Here is a 24,220-nt window from a genome sequence, read left to right as displayed (position 1 = left end):
TATCACTTGCCAAAGCCCTGTGACCTCAACCTACAACCTTCCCTAAACCCTACAACACAAAGTTCTGCCCATGGGGGAATGCTGGAAAATTTCTCATAAATCAGTCTCACCCTGACAAAAGAAAGGAAATGACTATGATGGGCAGAGTCCAGAGGTGTGGCCTACCCATCCAAAGCACAGGTTCTCATCAGTGCCTCCCACTCTGCATCTAGTCACAGGGTTGAAATGAACCTTTCCCCCTCTTTGTTTCTTGCAACAAGTATAATACTTCCTTTCAGAGAAGAAATATTCCTCAGAGGTGTGAATTCACCATTTGACTTTCTTCCTAACATTCAGCTGAGATCATAACTGAAAGGAAAAAACATTTCTGACTTTCAGTGGCGAGAAAGGGAAAAGAAGCCACGTAGGAAATATAGTCAATGACCACATTTTTTCCAAACAACATTAAAAATGTTAGGACATTGTTCTGAAGAGAATAACTGCCATTTTAAGATGTGCCCTTTTATACATGGGTCCAGGTTAAGTCGTATATATAAATCTTAGGATGTGCCGTACAGATGTCCTGTGGCTATGCGTGCTATGCGCATATATATCCAATTATGGCCAAAAGGTCCTGCTCCATGAACTAAATTTTTCTAATAATATTTATTGATATACATAATACTATAGATAAAGCTGGTAAAATGAATTTAAAGCAAATGTTCAGTTTATTTCACTTTATAGCAACATAACTTTTCCTAAACATACTCTTACTTAACTTCATGATGGGTGGGTGGATGGGTGTGTGTGTGTGTGTGTGTGTGTGTGTGTTGTGTGTGTGTGTTTGTATGAGGTTTTCTTTTGGAGTAATGAAAATATTTTGGAACTTGATATAAATGATGGATGCATAACATGAATACAGTAAATGTGCTATACTATATACTTTTAAATGATTAATTTTATTTTATGTAAATGTGATCTTAAAATGAAAGCATTTAGGAGAAAAAAGTCCATGGAATATTTCATGACATATAAATAAATGTGATTATTATTGGGGAAAATATTAAAGCTAGTGGACACAAAAACATTCTAGTACCTAAAAGTGCCTTCAACTGGCAAATACAATGGACTTAGTATTTGGTCAGTAGATGTACCATTCTTCATGGGTACATGAAACCCAAAGCCTTCTTACCTACAGACAAAAGACGCCACGAGACAGCAGGAGTGGCAAAGCAGGCAAACACGTCATCGGTGCAGGAGAAGTGGGTGAGGTGAGGGAGGATCACCGACTGGCCCCGGCACTGGCCCCACATGTACACGTGCCCACCCTGGGTCTTGGCAGCGGACGTGTGGGTGGAGTGACAGGCTGCGATTTCTACCACCCTGAAAAGTTTTAAGCAAAGTGCATGTCACTTTCTTACTACAGAAACCCTGAGCATACCACACATGGTAATTAAAAAGTTCATGCTTTGAACAACTCAAACAAAAAGCCCAATATCGGGGATGTTAGCGGCTAAGTCACACTGAGGAAGCCAAAGATCAGGGAAGAAACACTGTGTTTTTCCCTTCCTGATACCCTCACTTTCACTTACATGCATTCTGAGTTAAGGTAAACAACAGTAACAGTGAGGAAAACTCAGAAAAGTAGATCAAAGTAAATGGAGAAAGTGGACTGTGACAAAATATACTGACCATTTGGGGGGCCCAAGCAGTAGTGAGAAAAAAATACTAGGAGTATCTTCAATATACCATCTGTATCTCACTGCCTGACAGGGCTCAGAACACTCAAGAGGCTGTTAAGCACTGGTTCAACAATCATGGACTCGATATTCCAATCGACGGAAACACCAGGCCAAACTTGTGGTTTTTTAGTATGCTTTTTGCCACAGTGCTGCAATCAGAAGTCCACACCCTAGACTTAGTGGGTGAGACCTCACAGTATGGTTCAATAGACATTAAGCAAGTACTCTAGTAGTACACAGCAAGTCAAATCAATATTTAAATTGTGTCCTTTTAAAAGCAGGTCTTATTTAAAAGTGGGATTGGTAGACTCTAAAGAAAAGTTTGTACTATTCTTCAAATTTCAACAATGTCACAGACCTTATTTGACTGCCTTATGCAATGGGCAACACCAAGCTGCAAGAGAAGTAATGGATCTCATGCTCATTCTGGCTGGTACTCAAAGCCATTCTTTTCAAAATGGGAATGTTAATCAACAGTAGAGTCACAAAGCCAACCAACACAGCATTGCCACACACAATTCCAAGGCCACAATGCACACATTGTACCAAGACATGGCGCAGCCAAATTACCTTTCTTTCTCCACCATGATGTGTGCTGGGCTTAGCAGGTTATTTTTATTGCCAGTTCCCAGCTGCCCATATGTGTTAGCTCCCCAGGCATAGAGCAAGCCCTCATCGGTTAGTGCTAGAGTATGTGCATAGCCGCAGACAATCTGCAAGTAAACGTAAATGGTTACCATTACCAGGAAAACACGAAGGGCAGAGGTACATCTACTTAAAGGTTACAGCCAGCCTCTGCAGAATGTCAGTTCATCACCAGATGTGAACTGACATTTGCTGGAACACGAAAAAGCATTAGGAAAGGCTAACCCTTAAACTACTGGATTTCTCCATCAGTTTAATTTGTCAAGACTGATGTGCCACTACCATAGGTTTTCCTCTCCTCATGGGATTCAGGAAAGACAATACGTGAAAGGTGACAGCACAGTAATTGCCAGAAAAGAATAACAAAAACAGTAAACCTCCAATATTTGTCCAAGTCAGTGCAGGGAAAATGGACAAGGACTACCTGGCAAGAAGCTGCCACACATACCTGATTCACACACACGCTGTGCAAAGCTGCCACTCTCACAGGGGTTAGCTGGTTACCATTGTTTCCCAAACCCAGCTGGCCATTGCCATTGTAGCCCCAGCCATAGACCTGAAAGAGAGATGAGCTCTGAGAACTGAAGCAGTGAAAATCTAAACATATCAGATACTCCAAGCCAGTATCCTACTCCACGTAATTCTCTAACTTATCTCCAAATAGAAGGTACTTTGGAGGGGATGAAAGAATCTGGCATCAGTGCCCATAACATGTTTTTGGTTAGACAGCTGTAGGCAAGTTCCTTGTTCCTGTTTTATAGATGAGGAATCTGAAGGCCATGAACAATTATTAAGCATATACTGTATATCAGGACACTGTGAAAGGTACTTAAAGTAAGTCTTTGATTACAGTTTAACAGAAGAGGTGAACACATGAAAAAGTTTTGCAGACAGGGAGAAAAAATTATAATAGAGATAATCAAGGCACTATAGGAATAGTGGGGAGAAGTATACCTCTATGAAGAAAGTTTAGAGAAATTCCTTCAACCCTGCTCACTTTCTAGAAAGTGGAGACCTGAGCAGGATTGAAGGATGAGTGAGGATGAAGGCATTTCAGGGAGATGACACAGGATGTGTTAGAGGAAGACAGAAAAGACAGTTTGGTGGGCCTGGCTGGACACACCTGGTGCAGTGGTGGGACAAAAGACTAAAGCGGGGGGAGTGAGAGACAGAAAACCCTCCAGGAAAGTTGAATGCATCTGAAGATTTTCCACTGATATATTTCAAAATAAAGAAATTTAAATCTGCATTTGTGAAAACTCACACTGGTCTCAACAGAAAGGGTGACAAGAATACACAAGAGTAGAAGCAGAAAGACCACTCAGTAGGTAATTTCATTTTCCATCATCAAAGAGATGAGCTCTGATGACGATCTGAAAAAAATTACAGGGGACCAAGAGGGGGACAAACAGGAAGTGAGACATCATAAATGAGGTCTCTCAGATGTCTGGAGAAGGACCGTCTGCTAAAAATAATAATAGAGCTGGCATAGGTATCACAGGAGGGTTAAAGGTTTAGAATAGCCAATGTGGGGTGGCCTGCCTTGCAAGCGCAAGAACCCTATCCCTGGTACAAAAAAAAAAAAAAAAAGCCAATGTGGGAGACAGGAAAAAGAACTAGCCAGGAAGATAAAACAAGGTCTATCTCAAATTAGAAACCTAAGACTTGTAGTGACAATAAGCCCCACAGTACTGCACACAGATGTACACTGGGGTTTCTCAGGGCAACGTGACAGAGGAAAGGGAGGCAAGTATATCAGGGTCTTATCGAGAGAGAATTAAAGGTCCTTTCATTCATGCCAGACATATGTAAGGAATCAACTCTTTTTTTTTTTTAATTGAGTTTATTGGTACATTTTAGGTATACAGTACAGTGAGATTCATCATTGGGATCTTGTACCTTTACATGACAGGTCTTGGTTCTCATTATTTCCCCTTGTCCCTGCCCTCCCTTCACCCCCTCTTCCTTTCCCATTTACAAACACTTTATTTCCATTTTTTTCTTTTTCTCATTTTTTTTCTTTTCCCTTATTAGTTTTCCCCTATCCTTCCCACTTTCCCTACATCTTTAGCCCTTTTCTTCCTATTTCACATTGGCAATTATCTCATTAGGATCTTATGTACTATTATATTTTTTCACACCTGAGAAACTATTCGGTATTTACACATGTGGCTTATGTATTTCACCTAGGAGTATATCCTCAATATGTATCCATTTTCCTATGAATGAATCTAATTTCTCATTCTTTATTGCTGAGTAGTATTCCATTATATAGAAAAACCGTATCTTTATCCAGTTTCCAACTGACAGGCTGTTTCCAAGTTTTAGCTATTATAAACTGGGCCACTATAAACATAGGTGTGCATATATCTCTGTGATATGATTCTTTTAATTCTTTTGGAAAGATACCCAGCAGAGGGATGGCTGGGTCAAATGGAACCTCTAGTCCAAGCTCCTTGAGGTATCTCCATATTGATTTCCATAGTGGTTGCACCACTCTGCACTCCCACCAACAATGGAGAAGGGTTCCTTTCTCCCCACAACCCACCAACATCTGTTACTGGTTGATTTCTTGATAGCTGCCATTCATTGTGAGGTGAGGTGGAATCTCAGTGTTGTTTTCAACTGCATCTCTTGAATGACCAGTGATGTAGAACATTTTTTCATATATTTACTTGCTGCTTTGACTTCTTTCTCTGAGAAATGTCTGTTCATTTCAGATGCCCATTTTTGAATTGGGTTTTATATTGGGGGGGCTGATTGTTTTGAGTTCTTTATATATTCTAGATAATAGTCCTTTGTCTGAGGAGCAGCTGGTAAAAGTTTTTTCCCACATTGTAGGTTGTCTCTTAGTTCTGTTGGTCGTTTCTTTTGCAGGGCAGAAGCTTTTTAGTAAGATGAGATCCCAGTTGTTGATTCTTTCTGCTAGTTCCCGTGCTACTAAGGATTTGTAATAAAGTCTTTTCCTATGCCAGTGTCTTCAAGAGTTCTGCCTAACTTATCTTCCAGCAAGTTTAGTGTTTCTGTTTTTAATATTTAGATCTTTAATCCACTTGGATTTTAATTTAGTGCATGGTGAAAGATAAGGGTCTAGTTTTAATCTTTGGCAGGTTGAGATCCAGTTTATCCAACACCATTTATTAAAGAGGCTATCTTTCCTCCAGTGGGGATGGTCGGCTCCTTTGTCAAAGATGAGGTAGCTGAGTACATCTGGGTTTGTTTTTGAGTCTTCCAGTCTGTTCCACTGATCCTCAGGTCTGTTTCGTTGCCAGTTCCATGCTGTTTTTATCACAGTGGCTTTGTAGTAAAGTTTCAAATTGGGAATTGTTATACCCGCTGCCATGTGTCTGTTGTCTAGGATGGCTTTTGCTATTCTAGGTCTCTTATGGTTCCAAATGAATTTTTGGATTCCTTTTTCTAGTTCTGTGAAATATAGTGTTGGAGTTTCAATTGGCATTGCATTGAATCTGCATAGCAGTTTTGGTAGTATGGACATTTTCACTATGTTGAAGGAATCAACTTTCTGAAGAGAAACTGGCAACAGCTATCAATTTTTTTTTTTTTTTCATTTTTTGAGACAGGGTCTCCCTATGTAATTGAGACTGACCTGGAACTCACTACGTAGCCCAGGTTGGTCTCCAACTCACAGCGATTCTCCTGCCTCGGCCTCCCGAATGCTGGGATTACAGGTGTGAGCCACTACGCCTGGCTCTCAATATTTTTAATAGGGTACACTTCTTCACCCAAAAATTCTATTTCTGGGGACTTATTCTACAGAAAAACTTGCACAAGTATACAAATATGCATAGTAACACAGAAAATCAATGCTCCAATGTTTTCAACAGGAAAAAAAAATAGAAACAATTGAAATGCCTACTAGTAGAACTTTTGGAAATGGGTCATCAAGGGCAGTCACTGTGATGAAACACTGTATAAATGTTCTGATAATCCAGTGCAGCAAGTCACACTGTGTTCATAGGGAAGGAGAGAGCAAATTAAGAACAGAAGAGCAGTTATATACAGTCATCCCATTAAAGAAGTACAGTAATAATACTTTTCCACATACAATTGTTTAGAGAAAAGCCCAAAAGTATACATACAATACTAGTAATAATACTGGAGCAAAGGTATTTGATTTTTACTTTTTAGGTCTCATTTGTTTCATCAAAATAACAACTTTTTTTTTTTTTTTTTTTTTTTTTGTACCAGGGATCGAACTTGGGACCTTTAGCTTGTGAAGCAGGTGGAGGCACTGCTGAGCTAAATCCATGACCCACAAAATTTTTTAACGTTTTTTTTTGGTTTTTTTTTTTTGAGACAGGGTCTCACTATATAGTTCAGGCTGGCCTTGAACTCACTAGTACCCCAGGCTGGCCTCAACACCTCAGCCTACCAAGTTCTGGGATTATAGGCATGCATCACCATATCCATTTAAAACTCTATAAAAAATAAAAGAGTGAAGAGCATTAAAATAAAGAATATTAGATGGCTATCCTAAGGAATTCTGAGGTCATCAGGATGACAACGGGAGTCAATTAACGAAGGTGTGAACTCAGTGAACAAAGCACTCCCATACCGCAATGCCTAAGTTCACAAGCTCTGTGCCCAAAAATTCTGTGTACAAGTTTCATGTACTAAGAAATGCATAGGTGGTAAGTGGCCCATTTAAGCAGAAGTTGTAACCAGAAATAATTTCACAGAAATAACCGCCAGCTCAAAGGTGAACACAGGAGAGGTTCACTGAAGGGTGAGTTTTTAAAAGTGTAGAACAAAAGATTCTGACATTGCTTTTTGTGAAGAGACATTCAAAACGTATGCAGTGCTACAAAACTTTGTCAGCTGACTTTAAATGTAGTTAACTTTTCCACTGAAAGACAAAGGTGGTGTCAAATTCTTTGATCCAGTACATTATGAATACCTCTAAGCAATGCTTGGACCTTGCAAAAACTAAAATTATCCATGCTAGACTCTATTTGTAAATAAACTTAGGGATTTAAAGGAGTCACTCTGAACAACAAACATATTCTGGCTGGTTAGTGATCAAATAGCTATCAGTGAAGCTAGCAAGACAAAGCCCTCTTCTTATGATGAAAAACATATTTCACTATACAGGGAGCAGATATGGAAGCAAAGTGGGGAGAGCTCTCACCTCACCATTGTCCAGAACAGCCATGGATGAGGTCTGACCGCAGGCAATGCCAACCACCCTCTTAATATGTAAACAGTTGGTAACCTTTCGAGGAGTTGGTTGATTTGCTGTAGATCCTGATCCCACCTGGCCACAGTTGTTATAACCCCAAGCAAATACCTAAAAGAGAACAGATGTGCTCAAAAGTTCTAAAAGCTTTATATGCATTTCACTTATTTCTTCCTCACAAAAAATCCTGGAATGCAACCCATAAGGACAAATAATAAGGAAACTGAAACAGTTTTATGTATGAAAACTAAAACAAAAAAGGTTAAGTTTCTCCCTTAGGGTTCTAGAATCAGTAATAGGACAAGTGAAACTTAAGCCCAAGCATCTCACTATACTCTTAACCACTGTGCTGTAATTATGGCAACCACACATATTTTTATTCTGGCATTCATAAGAAATGAAACATATGCCCAGAAGTATCAATTATGTAAAAAAAAAATCTGCTCAGCAGTATTCACTGTTTTTCATAGAAATCCTTTTAAAACATACTGTGCTTTTCCCTGTCTTATTAGTCAACAATTCTTGGCCTTCACAGCCTTCTTCTGATGACAGAGGGCCATCATGCTGGTAAGTATCAGTTATAGTTCCTCACCATAATGCAGCAATGCTCACAAGAGCTACAGACATGTGTCCCTGAAGAAATGACACCTGAATGTTAGGCTTTTCTTGGCAAGGCTCTGAGTTTTCACTTGCTATCTATCAACTTCAGACTTCTTCCTTCCTCAACTGCATCTCATGGCAAGTTTTGACCTGTTATCTGCCATCATTTGAAAGCCAGATTTTCAATGAAGAGAAACAGAATCAGCTAAGTTAGTTAAAAACCAATAACAAAATATTTTTAAAAAATAAAAAAATCTAGTAACCAAGATGGAAAACAAAACAAAACAAAATCACTCTAACTTAATTACCAATTGACACTATTAAACAAATTGTGACTAGAGAGAAGGAATTAGGGAACAGGGTACTGGCAGTAGAGGAAATAACTTCTTCCAGTATTAACAGAATTTTTAAGACCTTACTTCTCACCCTCTTTCACTTGCTTTCAGGAAACAGTCCTCACACATCCTCAGTTTGGTTTCTGTAATTCATTCTCTGTCAGAACTTTCTAAACTTACATATGTTATGTTGTCCAAGGCAACAGCACTACAACCTCTGCTGTTGTCTTAAAAGAGTATATGTTTCTGCTGCCTGCCTTGCAAGTGTAAGGACCAGAGTTTGATCCCCAACTAAAAAAAAAAAAAAAAAAAAAAAAAAAAAAAAAAAAAAATTTAAAAAAAAATAAAAAAAAAAAAAAAAAAAAAAAAAAAAAAAAAAAAAATTTACGAAACAGAAGAGACCATGGCAATAGTCAAGCAGGAAATAGCAAGACAAGAGCACAAAGGTAATGGAGCTGGAGAGGCACAAAATAATATGAGAGAAGCAGAAAAGGATGAGGAAACTTTAAGAGAAGCAGAGACCTTGGGTTGAACAAGTGGTACAATATATTCTGGAATGTTGGAAAAGGTATTTTCTCCAAAATCATTACATATATTTAAAAAAATTTATCTTAAAGAATGAGGTCATCAGAAAAATCAAGTCAGAATACTGTTAAATACATCTCATTTGTAGTCTTCACAAAGAATATGAGACTCAAAAGGCAGACATTTAGCTGAGTGTGGTAGAGTACTCTGCAATCCCAGCACACTGGGAAGCTGAGGCAGAAGATTGCAAGAATATGAGACTCCCTGACTTAAGACTGAATTCTACTATCAACAAAAGCGTAATTCTGACATGATACAGGTTGCATTGGAGAAGGAGTGTGTTCCCACAATTCTTTTAGCTACACGCTATGCCAAGTACAAACATGTTCATTATTTTTTTTAAAGCAGGGAACTCTCAAAATAGAAAAGTAGAAACTATCCAAGTGTCCTCAACAGATGAATGGTAAACAAAACATGGTATTATACACACAATAGTTATTATTCAGCCTTAAAAAGGAAGGGAATCCTGTTACATACTATAAAAATAGATGAACTTTGTAGACACTAAATGAAGTAAGCAAGCCATAAAATGACAAATACTAGAATAGTGTTTGTAAATAAAGTAGCTAGAGTAGTCAAAATTACCTAAATAAAGTATTGGAATGCTCAGAAGAGAATGGAAGGAAAACGAAGCTTTTGTAAATGGGGAGGGAATGAAGGATTGAAAGGAGTGGAGGGGAATAGAGAAAAAAAGAATTAAGATATATTATGTACAGGTAGAGATACCCTAGGATGAATGTAATCTTTATATATGGCAAACATGTACTAATAGAAAACAAAACAAAAGAATGGTTGCCAGGGGTTTGGGGAGAAGAAAATCAGAAGTTAATGTTTGATAGATATAGTTTCAGTTTTGCGAAAATAAAGTTCTGTGCATGGATGGTGGCAGTAATTGCATAACAGTGTGAAAGTATTTAATGTCACTGAACTGTAAGATGAAAAATAGTTAAGATAGGGGTTGGGAGTACAGCTCAGAGTCAGAGTGCTTGTCTAGCATGTGCCAGGCCCTAGGCTTGATTCCTCAACACAGCAAAAAATATATAAATATAAAAGTTTAAGACAGTAAATTTTATGTACATCTTATCACAATTTTTTAAAGAAGTACAGCAGCACACTTACCTCTCCATCAGCTGCCAGGGCCATTGAATGATGTGAGCCACATGCTACTTCAACAACCTGCTTGATCAAGAGATTTGTACAGACTTGGATTGGGGCAATGCCTTGGTTGGTCGTTCCATTTCCCAGCTGGCTGTATCCATTGTGGCCCCAGGCATAGACAACTCCTTCTATATACAAAGAGCAAGCAAAGAATCAGCTCCAAGAGGAAATGGAAAGCCCTTTGCTTTCTTTCTAGACTTCATTGAACTCATTCCCTAACTCTCATTTCTCTTACACTGCCCCTTTCTCTTTGTAAAGTAACCACCCATGCGGGAGAGGAAGGGGAGACGAGAAGAAATAAGAAACAGGATGGAGTACAATCTTTTATAAAAGGACTTCGTACTAGCATAGAAGATCAGTATTGTGGTTAGAAGTCAAAGTGTATTACACAAAAATTGGACTTCCTAAATATTTTATCACAGTAGCTTCTATGTTAGGTACTAAGCAAAAGTCACAGGAATGGGCCAGGGATTTAGTTCAGCAGTGCTGTTTCCTGCCTCACAAGCTCAAGGTCCTGAGTTCAATCCCTGGTACCAAAAAACCCCGCAAAAACCAACCAACCAAACAAACTTAACTGCGATAAACTAGGAGGGCCAGAGATGTTGTTCAGCAGCACAATGCCTGACTGGCAAGTAGAAGACCCTGAATTTAAACAAGGAACAGTAACAGTGGCTAGTCTTTACTTCCAGATATGTGTAATCTCAGGAAGATAGATTCAAAGCCTGGGGATGACTCGATGACCAGCACCTCACTAACCTGGTGGCTATCTTCAGAAAGCGTGATCAGTATAATATTAGAGAGAGAACTCTAGTGAAATATGCCTGGAACCCTGACACACTGGGCGGCTGAGGCAAAAGGGTAGTGTGGGCAACTTAGGGAGTTGGAAAGATCCGGCCTCAAAATAAAAATTGTTTAAAAAGGGCTGGGAATGTGGCTCAGTATTGAAGACATGGATTCCAGCTGAAAAAATGAGAAAGACTACTCGGGGACAGCCAAATAGAAGAGTTTCACAGGGCAAGGATGGGGCAGGGACATGTAGCTTCTACAAAGCCACCTTTGCAAGACGTTCATACGCTCCTGACCTGGAAGCTTCTACATCTTAATTTTTTAAATAACCTTAACTTTCTGAGATTCTGACAGAGGGAACTCTCTGTTTTGTGTCCTCTTGAATCACTGTTTCATGCATTTATTTCCACAGCCTGCCTGTGTATCAAAAGGAGATCTTCTCTTTGTGTATTCTTCTCTTTTTCTTTTCTTTTTTCTTCTCTTTTTCATGGCAATAAAACATCTTGACCTTTTAAGGTCAACCCAGAGATGGTGAACACAGTATTCAAAGCCAACAGCAGGAATCCAAAGCTCTGGTTAGGTTGTAGGCCGAGAATATTTCCCATACAACCAGGGGAAAGGCACTGATACTCAACAAAGCTTCTGATTTTCTATCTAGAATGATAGCATACAACACAAGCAGGATTCTCTAGCAGGTATGAAGCTAATCTTGAGAATTTCTAATGTGTGCCCTACCACAGAAATAATGATAGAACCATAACAGGGCATTTTATCCTACAAAGGATGAGACTTGACAATGAAAGGAAGGGAATATAAAACCTGAAAAAATTATTCACAATATTATGTGAAAGTTACAGCAAATGAAATAAATGCCCCAGCCTATGAGTGTTTTAACTCCTGAAGAGAAATAAAGACTATATTCTTTAATAGGAAAACTGAGTATTATAAAGATACAAATTTTTCCTATGTAAATTTGTAAACTTCAACAGCATTAAAGTTCTTCAAGTTACTTTCTTGAGTTTGACAAACCATACAAAAAAGAAGCAGGAAAAGAGCTAAATCTACCAGTTTTTAAGACTTATAAAAGCTAGTTATATGAAAACAAAACTTACATAGGAAACAACACCATGAACAAACAAAAATATTAAATAAAAGGAAAAATTTGTAATTTATATCACTAAGAGACAATATTCCATATACAAAGGAACAACTAAAAATACAAAAATGTTTAATAGAAATAGGAAAGTGAAAGTTCAGAAATGGAAATGTAATGGCTTTTAACCATATGAGATATTCAGCTTTACACTTAAGAAAATTGCAGGAATTGAAAGCATTGCTTAGTGATAGAGCACCTGCCTAATGTGAACAAGGCTCTCAATTTAAGAGGGAAGTGAGGAGGGGAAGGAGGGGGAGGAAGAAGAACAGAGGGGGGAGAAAGAGGGAGGGAAAGGGGAGGAGGAGGAGGAAGGGAGGGGGAGGAGGAAAAGCCAATGACACCTTAACACACAGAAGACTGGCTCCTATTCACCAAGACTACTACTACTACCAGCTACTACCACCGCTCAAAGTCCAATATGCCAGTAACAAAGATTGATGCTGAAACTTCAGCACAGAACCTACCTCAAGGAGATCAGCTGCCACTTGGTGGCAAGTTGATTACAATGGACCTTTAGATGCTGAAAAGGGCAGCCATTCCTGTTGACAAAACAGGTGTATTTCCTATCCTCAGATCACTAACTGAGGTTCACTGGCACATTTAACCCACTGACACAGGATTCTCCAGAACATCTCATCAGACCAAGGGACAAGCCTATACAGCCAAAGAAGTGCAGCAGTGTTCACATGACCACGGGGTTCATGGTTCTTTCATATATTGTATACTCAAAAGCTGCCCCCGCCAAAACAAAACAAAAAAACTAGAGAGAGCACATTGGATGCACTGGTCACAGAGACATCTGACACACTGACTAAGAGATAGTACCACATAAAGATGGGATAGTGTCCACCCAAGTGGTGTATATAATCCTCAGCAATGATCACTCTATGGTGTTATGCTCCTAGAAGCAAAACACATGGATCCAGAAACCAAAAAATGGATATATGAGTGGCCTGTTGACCAGCGGCCCTAGAATTCAACTTGAAGAACTTGAATTTCCTATCACTACAATTCTAGGTTCCTTACTTAGGTTTAGAAGTCTCAGTTCCACTAAGGGCCAAAAAGAAAGTCCCACTGAACTTTAAGCTATTGCTGCCAGGAACTCTAGGTTGGCTGTACCCAAACTCCAACAGGAAAGAAGAGGAGTCATGGTCCTGGTAGGGAGGGGCAGGACTGCTGTTATAAGACAAGCGCAGAGAAGTATATTTGACACCCAGGTGACACGTGGAAACCTTTTTTGTGCACACCTGCCCAGTAATGATAGCGAACAGACGTATATAGCAGTCATGGTGAGTGCAGCATGGTTAAGGGTTCAGAATTCTCATAGATGAGAGCCCAGATCACTCAATCAGGTAGGCTATACAAGCCAAATGCTAGCCACTATTGTAAAATAGTTTACATACATCTTTCTTCTCTTTGTCTTTGATGAAGTACAGAAAAGGTTAATTCCATTATGAGCTGACTCTTAATCCCACATTCTGGCAGGGAGTGAGGGGGCACTAAAAAACAATTGTCTAACTAAACATGGGCATCCATTTCCCTGGCTCTTTTCTGACCACACTGTCTCTAGTGGAGCAAGGACTAAATTTCAGGATCACTTGATTCTTAAGAGATGAGCAAAATTCCCTAAGGGTTTGACAACAGGGTAGGGAAGGAGAAGAAGGAAAGCATGGAGGGGGCAAAGAAGTACTAATGAATTTCTGACCTTTAAGCAACTCAGTTTAGCCTTCAGGGACTGGACATGAAATTGGAGAAGTGGCCAGAAACAATTTTTTAAGTAACCTACTTTGATATTGCTTCAAAGGACAAAGAGAATTCCATAAGCCTAAGGTCTGTATATAAAGTAATAATGTCAAATAAATATTAAACTTCAAAGTAGGCACAAGGTGGGACAAGGTGTTAAAAAAAAATCAGTCAAAATATTCCCAAAACACTCATCAGAAAATACTGCACAAGCCAGTGAACCATGGAGAAATGCATGTGTGTTTTTTGTATTCACTCCCTTCCCAAATTCTACTGAAATGAGAGTAATAGGGGAGTATAGGTATAGACACACAAGGACCAAAACAGGAGAGTTGTCAACAAAACCTGGTAGGATGGAAGCAGATGGATGTGGGAACTAACAGCAGTAGTGGCACCATCATCTGAAAATGGGGAAGACTCCAGAAAGCCAATACCAGCCCTGGAACCCCAGGAAGACCCAGATACCACAAATAATGAAAGTTAAGGTGCAACAAAAAATATAAGCAATGTGACACAAAATCCTCATCCTTTCCCTCCAGAGTCAAGCAACCCCTCCTAATCCTCTTAGCGAACAGACGTATATAGCAGTCATGGTGATTACAGCATGGTTAAGGGTTCAGAATTCTCGTAGGTGAGAGCCCAGATCACTCAATCAGGTAAGCTATACAAGCCAAATGCTAGCCACTATTGTAAAATAGTTTACATACACCTTTCTTCTCTTTTCATCTATTTTGTTATAACTGCACTGAACCCCTGCTCTTCCCAAGCCTTTTCTCCCTTTCCCCATGTAACACAAAAAAGAAAACAAATCAAAAGGCTCTGTGCTCCAGGGATCCCAAAATAATACAGAGAGGCCCTAGAGTCAGCAATGAGAGGCAGCAGTGAGAAAAGCCGCATTTAAAGTGCACATATTGGGCCAGGGATTTAGCTCAGTGGTTCTGCCGCCTGCCTCGCAAGCGCAAGGACCCGAGTTTGATCTCCGGTACCAAAATAAATAAATAAATAAAGTGCACATTTTGCCAGGCAGGGGCATGTCTGTAATCCCAGCATCTGGGAGGCTGAGGCAGAATGATCACCACAAGTTCAAGGTCAGTCTGTGGTACAGTTAGTTCAAGGCCAACCTGAACTACATAGCAAGAACCTGTCTCAAAAAGAAAAATAAATAAAATAAAATGCACATACTGAATAGTAAGACAGTGTCCTTCCCTTGCCTAGGAAATTGGCAGAATACTTTTTTATTTCAAGGGCAGGAAACTAGAGCATTCTACTGTACAAATATTCACATCCTGGTCCTGGGATTGTCCCTCAGGAAACTGTTATTTCCCTACAGTGAAGTTTGGTACTTGACCAGTTCATCCATGAACAAAGAACTTAAATACATTGGAACAGCATCTTACTTTTACCTGCAGACAGTTAAGGACTGACTGACTACCAGACTTTGAAAGTTAGAAAAAAAAAAGCAAGACACCAAAAGAAAAATAAAAAATTTTCTGGAAGGAGAAAAAAGAAACAATGTAGAGAACAGAAATAACATTAAAGTGATCTATAATGATTGCTTTCTCTCTACCATTGTAAAAAAAAAATAATTTAGTTAGTGGGCTTATATACAGTCAATAAGGGACTAAGATAGTTGGCTGGTTACAAAGAATATAACACATACATTAGTTAAGAGCTAATTCAAGCCATTAAGAAATGTAAAAGGAAGCACAGGAAAAACACAAAAAAACAAAGAACTTCCAAACCTCTGGGAAACTTAAAAATGCAGAGTAACCGGTTTCCTTTGAACTCAGTTTCCTTTGAACTCTACCAGCTGAGTAAAAGATTTTTTTAAAACTACATTACAAAACCCTAAACCTCAACTGGTTATTCTAAACCCACAGTGATACATCACTGGATAACTGAACAAGTTCTGTTTTCTGCTTATCTATTTAAGACTAAAATAAAGAGAGTGCTTTGGAACTACATTTTTGGAAACCTCTGCTGGATACCTACTAGGAGTTATTTTTCTTCATATATTTCCAATAAACACTTCCCCTTTAACTTCATTTTTGCCCATAATTTCGTTCTTCAACTCTGAGACAATAGCCACAGTTTGTATGATGATAGATGTTTTAGATTTGGAGCTCCCCCTTAGACTTATAGGAGGTAAGACCTCAAATAGTAAGTTTGTTTTTTCTTTTTTTCCTCCATTTACAATTTGCTTGTTAACCATGATTTGCAAGACAAATCTCTTTTGCTACTGCAGATATTCCTTAACAACCTGCTTAATAACTGTTCAAACTTACAACCATCATTTTTTGTACAGTTCTCTACATGTTGTTTATTGAGCATCAATGTCTTTTTTTTGTACAGTACACCTTGTTTACACATAATGTAGTTTTATGCTGTTATATATTACAGTACTGTATGTCAGTTATGCAAATAAAGGCAAAGTCAACAAGTTGGAGTTTCCTTTGACTGTTTCTTTGTTCTGAATTTTGTAATGTATATACTATATACAATTCCTCATCTAACAGGAAATTCATTTAATGACCTAGTCACAGGACATAACTAGGTCATTAAACAAGGAATATCTGTATAGCCTCTCAACTCAACTTTCCCCCACTGCTCCCTCTGTTCTTTCTCATTTTGAAGGCTTATTTTACTAAAGACTGGCCCAGAGAAAGCTTTTAGTCTTCCTGACCTTAACATAGTGAGATTTTAGAGGACAGTGACAGCGCCACAGATAACGTTCCATGCCCTACATAAAGTGACTGTTAGATTACACTTTTTACGCCAAAGGAAGAACTCACCTAACCCTCTTCCACTGCCTCCCTCCAAGAATAATGTCTGAAGAAGTGTTTACCAAATATCTAGTGATACCCTTTTGAAATGGGTTCAGTACAACATAGACGATTCCACTGACAGAACAGAAAACAGCTGTAGAGACCTAAAGGCCTATAGGCTGTGATCCAACCACCATGGCCCATCAGTATAAGCTAAGGAGTTCTTTTCAGCTTCCTGTAAAAAGCCTTACTTCCCATTTACAACTTACAGACCCTGGCCAGGGCCACCCTCCAGTGGGACAGCCTGCTATAGTCTATAAGGGTAAGGGGCCACTTTGCGTTTTTTCTTTGAATTTGATGACTTTGCTTTTATTTACTTAACTATTACATGTAGTACTGTAATACATAAGAGAACATAAAATTATAATACTATACAGTACAATCAGCAAAAATTACAGTAAACAATGTATTCTGTACCAAAAAAAAAGACACTGAGACTCTATAAACAATGTGTACAGTAAAAAAAGGACAATTTTAAATTGGAGCAATGGATCAGGAGTCCAAACAGTTGTTAAACAGGTATGTCAATAAATGAGGAATATCTGTAAAGGCTTGGATTTATAGAAAAACTGAGATGGTAGTGTAGTTCCCTCACACCTCATTTATACCTCCCCTATTCCTAACATGTGGGGTCACCATGGCACAGTGTTGCAGGTACTCAACCAATGCAAGACACTGTTACTGAACTCTGGACTTTGTTTTGCTCTCCTTAGTTTTCTGCCTGAGGCTACTATGCAGGCTGTGTGCAGGATCCCATGTGACTTGTCTTCTCAGGCTCTTCTTGAGACTTCTTGCTTTTGATGATCTTGTAGTTCAGAAACATCCTGAGCAGGGACTTTGCAGAGTTCCCAGATGGTTCCTCTTGTGATGCTTTCTCAGGTTAGACTGGGGTTGTAGGCTGCGAAAGGCAGTGCCTTCTTCTTCTTTTGGGACCCCCCGCCCAACGCATAGCATAGTTGGCAGTAGCAGCTTGACCAGGGCAAATCTACACATATAACTGCTTCACTACCTCCCTCTGCTGATTCCCTTCCTTAGGGCTGCTGGCTTCCAGCCTCCCTCTCTCTCAGCTAAATATCCTGAGCCAGAAGACTCTTGAGTAGCCAGATTTTCCATCTCTTCAGGATAAGTTCCTCCTTCCCTGTGACCATTCAGTGTTTGCCTCATGAATGCCTCGTTAATAGTCTTGCTCCCTCATCTGGACCAAACTGATTAATCAGACAGTGGCCCCGATGCCATGGTTGGCCCCAGAGTGAAGCTGGTCTTCACTTTGACCAGTCAGAGATCCCCTCTGTTTGGCGGATGTCCCGAAAGAGGCACACATCTCAAGTATCTCCTTGGGAAAGAAGCAATGCCTTTGGGTTGATGCAATATCTCCACAAGACTCACAATGGGTGTCATGTCTCCTATTCCCTCTGATTCACCCCTCGGCTATATTCCTAAGAAATGGTCTAGATTTGATTCTCAAACTGTCAAAAAGAAATGTCTCATTTTCCTAAACAATATTGCCTGTCTTCAATATGGGTTCTTTTTTGTTTTTGTTTTGTTTTGGTACTAAGGATCGAACTCAGGACCTTTCACTTTTGAGGCAGGTTCAATACGGGTTCTTAATCAGGAATTGATCCCTTAATGGCAGGCTGACTCATGTGTCTTTCTAAATCTTTTCAGTTTACTCTCTTCAACTCTTAAGTTCTGACAGTGACACCCTGTCCTCTTTCTAGCTTTTATTGGTTTAACTTATCATAAGAGATCTCTGCTATGACTCACCTAAAAAGTGCTATAATAGCCCCTAAGAAAAATTCTAACTAGTCTATTTATGGCTAAACTGTTAAAACATGATTATAAACATGGACAATGTATCTATGAGTACACTCCACTTAAATATAAAACACTGTTTTATGTGTTCTGTATGTTTCCTTGTCTATCTGCTTGTTAATATGTTTTAATAACTGGTTAAAGTACCTCCCACTGCTTCATTAAAGATTTTTTGACATCAACTTCATTTTTATTTTTGCCTTTATCAACCTGTGGCTGTGCTGGGGCATTCCATTTTAAGGGGTAGCCAAACTCTTTTAAAATATTACAAAATGGACACTCCTGGGACCAGGCTTACATGAAAATTAAGATTAAAAACCATAAGATTTGGTAACAAAGATTACTTATGATTAGGTTGAGTGCATTTCTGTGTTACCGTTCAGGTATATGTTCTATTTAAGCTGCTATATAAATAAACAAGACACTTATGGTAACAGCCCAAGTGCTTTTGTTCACATGGCTGAACAGGGAGTGAGCTAATTGGAATTGGTCAGTGAGACATGAGTAAAGATGCCCATCACTGGTCATTTAAGAAATGCAGATTAAAAAAACACTGAGATTCCATCTCCAGAAAGAATGGCTATTATCAAGGAATAAACCACAGCCAGGCATGGTGGTACACGTCTGTAATCCCAGCACTCAGAAGGCTGAGGAAGGAGGATCGCAGTGAGTTAGAGGCCAGCCTGGGCTACATACTTCAGGGCCAGCCTGAACTACAAAGCGAGACCCTGTCTCAAAAAAAAAAAAAAAAAAAAAAAAAAAAAAAAAAAAAAAAAAAAAAAAAAAAAAAAAAAAAAAAAAAAAAGCAAGCAAGCAAGAAAGAAATCAACCAGTAACAAATGCTGGCAAGATGTCGGGGGAAAGGAGGCCTTCTTCATTGCTAGTGGGAGTGTAAACTGGTACAACCACTACTACAGAAATCAGTATAGAAATTTTTCAAAAAGCTAAATCGAGAGGTTCCATTTGCTCCTCTTCTAGGTTATCTTTCCAAGAGTTAAAAGCCTCATACCACAGTGATATATGCTTACTCATTTTTAGAGCAGCACAATTTGTTAACAGCTAAATCTTGGAAACAGACTATATGCCCATCAAAAAATGAATGACTAAAGAAAACATGGCATTTATATATAATTGAGTACTACTCTGCCATAAAGAAAGATAAACTTGAGTCACTTATAGGAAAATGGATGCACCTGCATGCCCCACACCAAAAAATGTTATTAAAGAAATTACTTGTCCAAAAAGGAAGCTCCAGTAAAGTTAGGACCTGAAAAGCTGGAGCAGAGGAGAGTTTCCTTGGTGAAGATTAGCATTAAAAAGAAGTCACAGGTGATCCAGGATGTAGCTCAATGGCACTGTGCCTGCCTGGCAAGCAAAAGGCCCTGAGTTCAATCGCTGGGACGCTGAGGCAGAGGATCACCGAGAGTTTTAGGCTAGCCTAGGCTACATAGTAAATTCAAGCCCAGCCCAAACTACACAGTGAGACTCTAATTCAAAACATCAAGGAAAAAAAAAAGAAAGAAAAGAAACAGTGGCAGCAACCAAGAACTCTGGAATAGGACAAGAGGAAAATGGCTTAAGGGCATGTGAGGAACCAGCAAACCCTACCCTTTGCAGGCTCAAAACTGCAAAAGAGAAAGACTGAGCAGAGCAGGGTGTATTATATATTAGATAATAAGTCTATTATCTAGAGAATGGTCTAGATCAGTGGGGGTGAACCTATGGCACATGTGCTGCAGCTGGCTGTTTGTTACCACTGAAAGCTCTAAAAGGTTTGCCATCATTGATCCAAATAATAATCTATTACCTACAGAATTTGTTATCTGGGTTTCTCAGTTCACAGTGCTCATCCAGGCACTCAAAAGCCTTGGGAACCACCAGCAAGATCCAAAGGGGCTTGGCTACTGCTCCAGCTGGCAGCAGATCTCAGCATCATCCACAAGGTATTAGTTTTATGCACAGGCAGAATTCAAGAGTTATGAGGCAAGGGAGGCTTCCAAACAGATTTTAGAAGGCCTGGAAGACCACATAGTGTGACCCTGTGAGGGCAGTGCATGAAGCTGTGAGAGTGAAGCCAAAAGTGCAGTGGAGACCAAAGATATTAGAAAAGCCAGGAAAGTGGACTGTCTGAGGAAAGCTTCAAGAGGTGAGCAAGGCTGGCCCAAGACAGAGGCCCTGAGAGATACAACCATGAGCAGTGCTGTTGGGGCAGGGCTACCACCTTTGGACTTCACATCTCACCACAATTTGTCCAGGGTGCTAGATATAGAACTAAAGGATTTAATGTTTGCCCTGCTAGATTCTGAACTTGCTTTGGTATCAATCCTTTCTATCCTCATATTTCTCCCTTTTGGAATTTGAATGCTTATCCTGTGCTATTCTATGCTCGAAGTATTTAACTTTTTTTGGTAGGGGAGGGGCAGCGTCTTGCTATGTAGTTCAGGCTGGCCTTGAACTCACTATACAGTCCAGGCTGGCCTCAAATTCACAGCAATCCTCCTGCCTCAGCCTCCTCAGTGCTGGAATTACAGGCATGTGCCACTGTTCCTGACTTTTTATTCATTTTTGCAGCTAAGAATTTGCCTTATTTAAATCTCAAAGGAGATTTGGGACTTAAGACTTTTTCTTCCCTGGTACCTGGGATCAAACTCAGGACCTTGCACTTGCAAGGTAGGCATGGTGCCACTGAGCTAAATCCCCAGCCCCCTGGACTTGGACTTTTAAGCAATTCTGAAACTGATAGAACTTTGGCAAGTCTGAGAGATGGACAAAATACAAACATGGGGCAACATGTTAGGGTTCATATCCAGATGTCCCCCTAAAACCTCATGTGCTTATAGGTGGGGCTTTCAGGAGTTGATTGGCTCATGGGGGCATGATACTCCATTGATGACTAATTCATTGATGAGTTTATAGCTAAATGTGATGTTGGGAAGTAAATCCCATTCTGAGGAGGTGGGTCACTGGGGGCATGACCTAGAAGGCTATATCTCCCTCCCTCCTCCCTTGATCTCTCTTTCTGCTTCCTGTAACCAAGCCATTTCTCCTCTGCCATATCACCCTGCCTTGGAGCCAGCTGAGATAACAGTCTGAAATATCCATAAATTGTGAGCCAAAATAAATTTTTTCTCCTTTAAAAATATAAAATAATCTATAATTATAAATGCCCTCAAAGAAAAGATACTGAAATTCATAAAACTCTACCAGGAAGCTCTAAAAAGGAACATTTATAGTATAAGAAAGAACATTTGGAAATATAACATCAGAAATGTTAAAATTTGACATAAACATTTTAAGATAAAAATTGAAGAAATCTCCTAGAATATAAACAGAAATACAAGAAAAATTAGGGAGATCAGGCCAGAATCTCTTTCTTCTAAGAAAACTCTGAAAAGAATGGTGTGCACCTGTGATCCCAGCACTCAGGAGGCTGAGGCAGGAGGATCACTGTGAGTTTGAGGCCAGCCTGAGATATATAAGACCCTGTCTCAAAAAAAAAAGGGATTTAACTTAGTAGCCTCTGTCTGCCTCTCAAGCACAAGGGCCTGAGTTTGATCCCTGATACAAAAAAAAAAAATTTACAAAAAGAGAACACATAAAATGTCAAATTATCCATAAAATGTGACAAGAAAAAAATTCTAGAAATTAAGAAATATCCAGATTGAAGGGTTTATAGAATGACCATTAAAAATTACATACATCAGAGTATAGTCATGATTATTTCACAGCACTTAGAATAATGAAAATTCCCAATGCTTCCAAAAAGAGAAAAAATAGCCATATACAAAACAGTAAAAGTCAGAAAAGCAGTAGACTCCGAACAGCAACTCTGAAACTAAAAAGATGCCAAGACTTCAATATTCTGAGGAAACAAGATTCCCACCCTAGAATTCTATACCCAGTCAAACATTGATAGACATTAGCAAGGGAAAAATAAAGAGATTTAAGACAGAGTCCCAAGGATTACTCTCACATGCCTTTCCTTGGGAAGCTACTAGAGAATATGTTTCACCCAAATAAGGGTGTAATCCGAGCAGGATGCCATTAAAACACAAAAAATACAGGAACCAGAAAGGACAAAGTGAAGGGAACCAGAGGATGATAATGAATAGACATTCTGGGCTGATGACTGTACACAGAGGGCCTAGCAAGTGACCAGTCCAGGCTACAGCAAGGGACACAGGACTCCAGAGATGTGCTTAAAAAAGCACTGTGCTGTTCTGTAGAAAAGTGTGGACATACTTTAAGGACATTCACACATACATACACACACACACACACACATAAATGAAAAACTTGAGGCAATGATGAACCTCAGGAAAACGAATAGTTGTATGTATATGAAAGGAGATGGTATAATACTTATACCATCTGAAAATGACTAATAATGATATAAATACTGAGTTCACCAAAACGGTGACATCTGTATACCAAAAGGAGAAGAGAAGGAAGATAGGGGAGATTTACAAAAAGTCAAAAGATAGTATCTAAAATTGAAAACTCAGAAAAAGAAAATAAGTGTATTATTTTCAAAATATAAAACTAAATTCCAGAAGAAATACCTGGAATAGTTAAAAGTGGCTCCTTCTAAGCTGGCATGGTGTCACACATCTATAATTCTAGCACTTGGGAGGCCAAGGCAGGAGGATTACTATAAGTTTGACGCCAACCTGGGCTACATAGTGAGTTCAAGGGCAGCATGGATGACATAGCAAGCAAAACCTTTTCTGAAAAACAGCGACAACGAAAAATGGTTCCTTCTAAAAGAATAATTACTAAGAGAGTGGAGGGCTGGGGCTGGAGCACTTCTGACTTCCACTAAAAATCCAATACTATTTGGCTGGTTTAAAGTGTTAAGTTATTTTTAAAACTATTTGATTGACTAATACCATACATATAAAACATGAATATATGTTATGCATACATAAGGCACACAAGATATACTTAATGTGTACTATGTAAAATATATTATAAAAATAAAAACTGAATTAAAAAAGAAAAAAATATCCCCACAAAAAATTTTTTTCTATCATAAATGTAACACTTGTGATATTTAAAATGGTAGGATCTGGATTCTGAAAATAATTCCAGAAAGTTATAATTTCTTAAGTCACCATTTTGAAAAGATCAAGAACTTGGATGTACTATGTTTTAGTATGTGTGTTCTACAAAAATGTGCCTTCGTATCTGTGGTATATAAGGATAAGTTAAAATCAGTATGTGTTAGAAAAACCTTAAATCCTTAGGTCTTACTGGATGACAGCTGGACTAGTTTGCAAAGGAGTAATTATTTGAAAATGGCAGAGTGAGGCCAGAAAGCACAAGTACACAGGCAGAAGGGATATAAACTAACGTTCTGTGTATAAGACAACAAGAGGTAATGGGCCTAAAATACAATAGCAAAACTTAGGTAATATATAACAAGCTTTTTAAGAATGCGCGGGTTGCCAACAGCACAGATAAATTACCATACAAAAGTGTCTACTCTTCTCCTTTAGGAATCTTCAGAAGGCATAGAAAAAAAGGACAAGAATTTATCCTCTATTTACCTGCATCCCTAATCTTTCAGAAGGGCACTCACATGAATACCTGGGAATAAACTAAGACTTCTCAAAGTCTGAGGAATGCCACCAAAAAAAAAAAAAAAAAAAAAAAAA

The 24,220-nt window shown here is 38.9% G+C and overlaps 1 protein-coding gene across 9 annotated transcripts in view; it reads right to left on the bottom strand.

The window, feature by feature from the left end:
• Window positions 1–24,220, bottom strand: part of Rcbtb1 (RCC1 and BTB domain containing protein 1) — a 51,634-nt gene that overhangs the window by 11,496 nt on the left and 15,918 nt on the right. For all 9 annotated transcript variants that reach the window (XM_010636967.3, XM_033759990.1, XM_010636968.3 and 6 more), the window contains 5 exons: window positions 10,203–10,369; window positions 7,516–7,674; window positions 2,815–2,922; window positions 2,292–2,434; window positions 1,172–1,362 (listed from right to left, as the gene is read on the bottom strand). In XM_010636967.3, coding sequence (XP_010635269.1) covers window positions 1,172–1,362; window positions 2,292–2,434; window positions 2,815–2,922; window positions 7,516–7,674; window positions 10,203–10,369 — 768 coding nt within the window. The remainder of the gene's footprint in view (window positions 1–1,171; window positions 1,363–2,291; window positions 2,435–2,814; window positions 2,923–7,515; window positions 7,675–10,202; window positions 10,370–24,220) is intronic.

The sequence above is a fragment of the Fukomys damarensis genome, unplaced genomic scaffold (assembly GCF_012274545.1).
Source record: "Fukomys damarensis isolate Sample0158 unplaced genomic scaffold, DMR_v1.0_HiC HiC_scaffold_38, whole genome shotgun sequence".
Taxonomy (NCBI): domain Eukaryota; kingdom Metazoa; phylum Chordata; class Mammalia; order Rodentia; family Bathyergidae; genus Fukomys; species Fukomys damarensis.
This window is presented reverse-complemented; position numbering and strand designations above follow the sequence as displayed.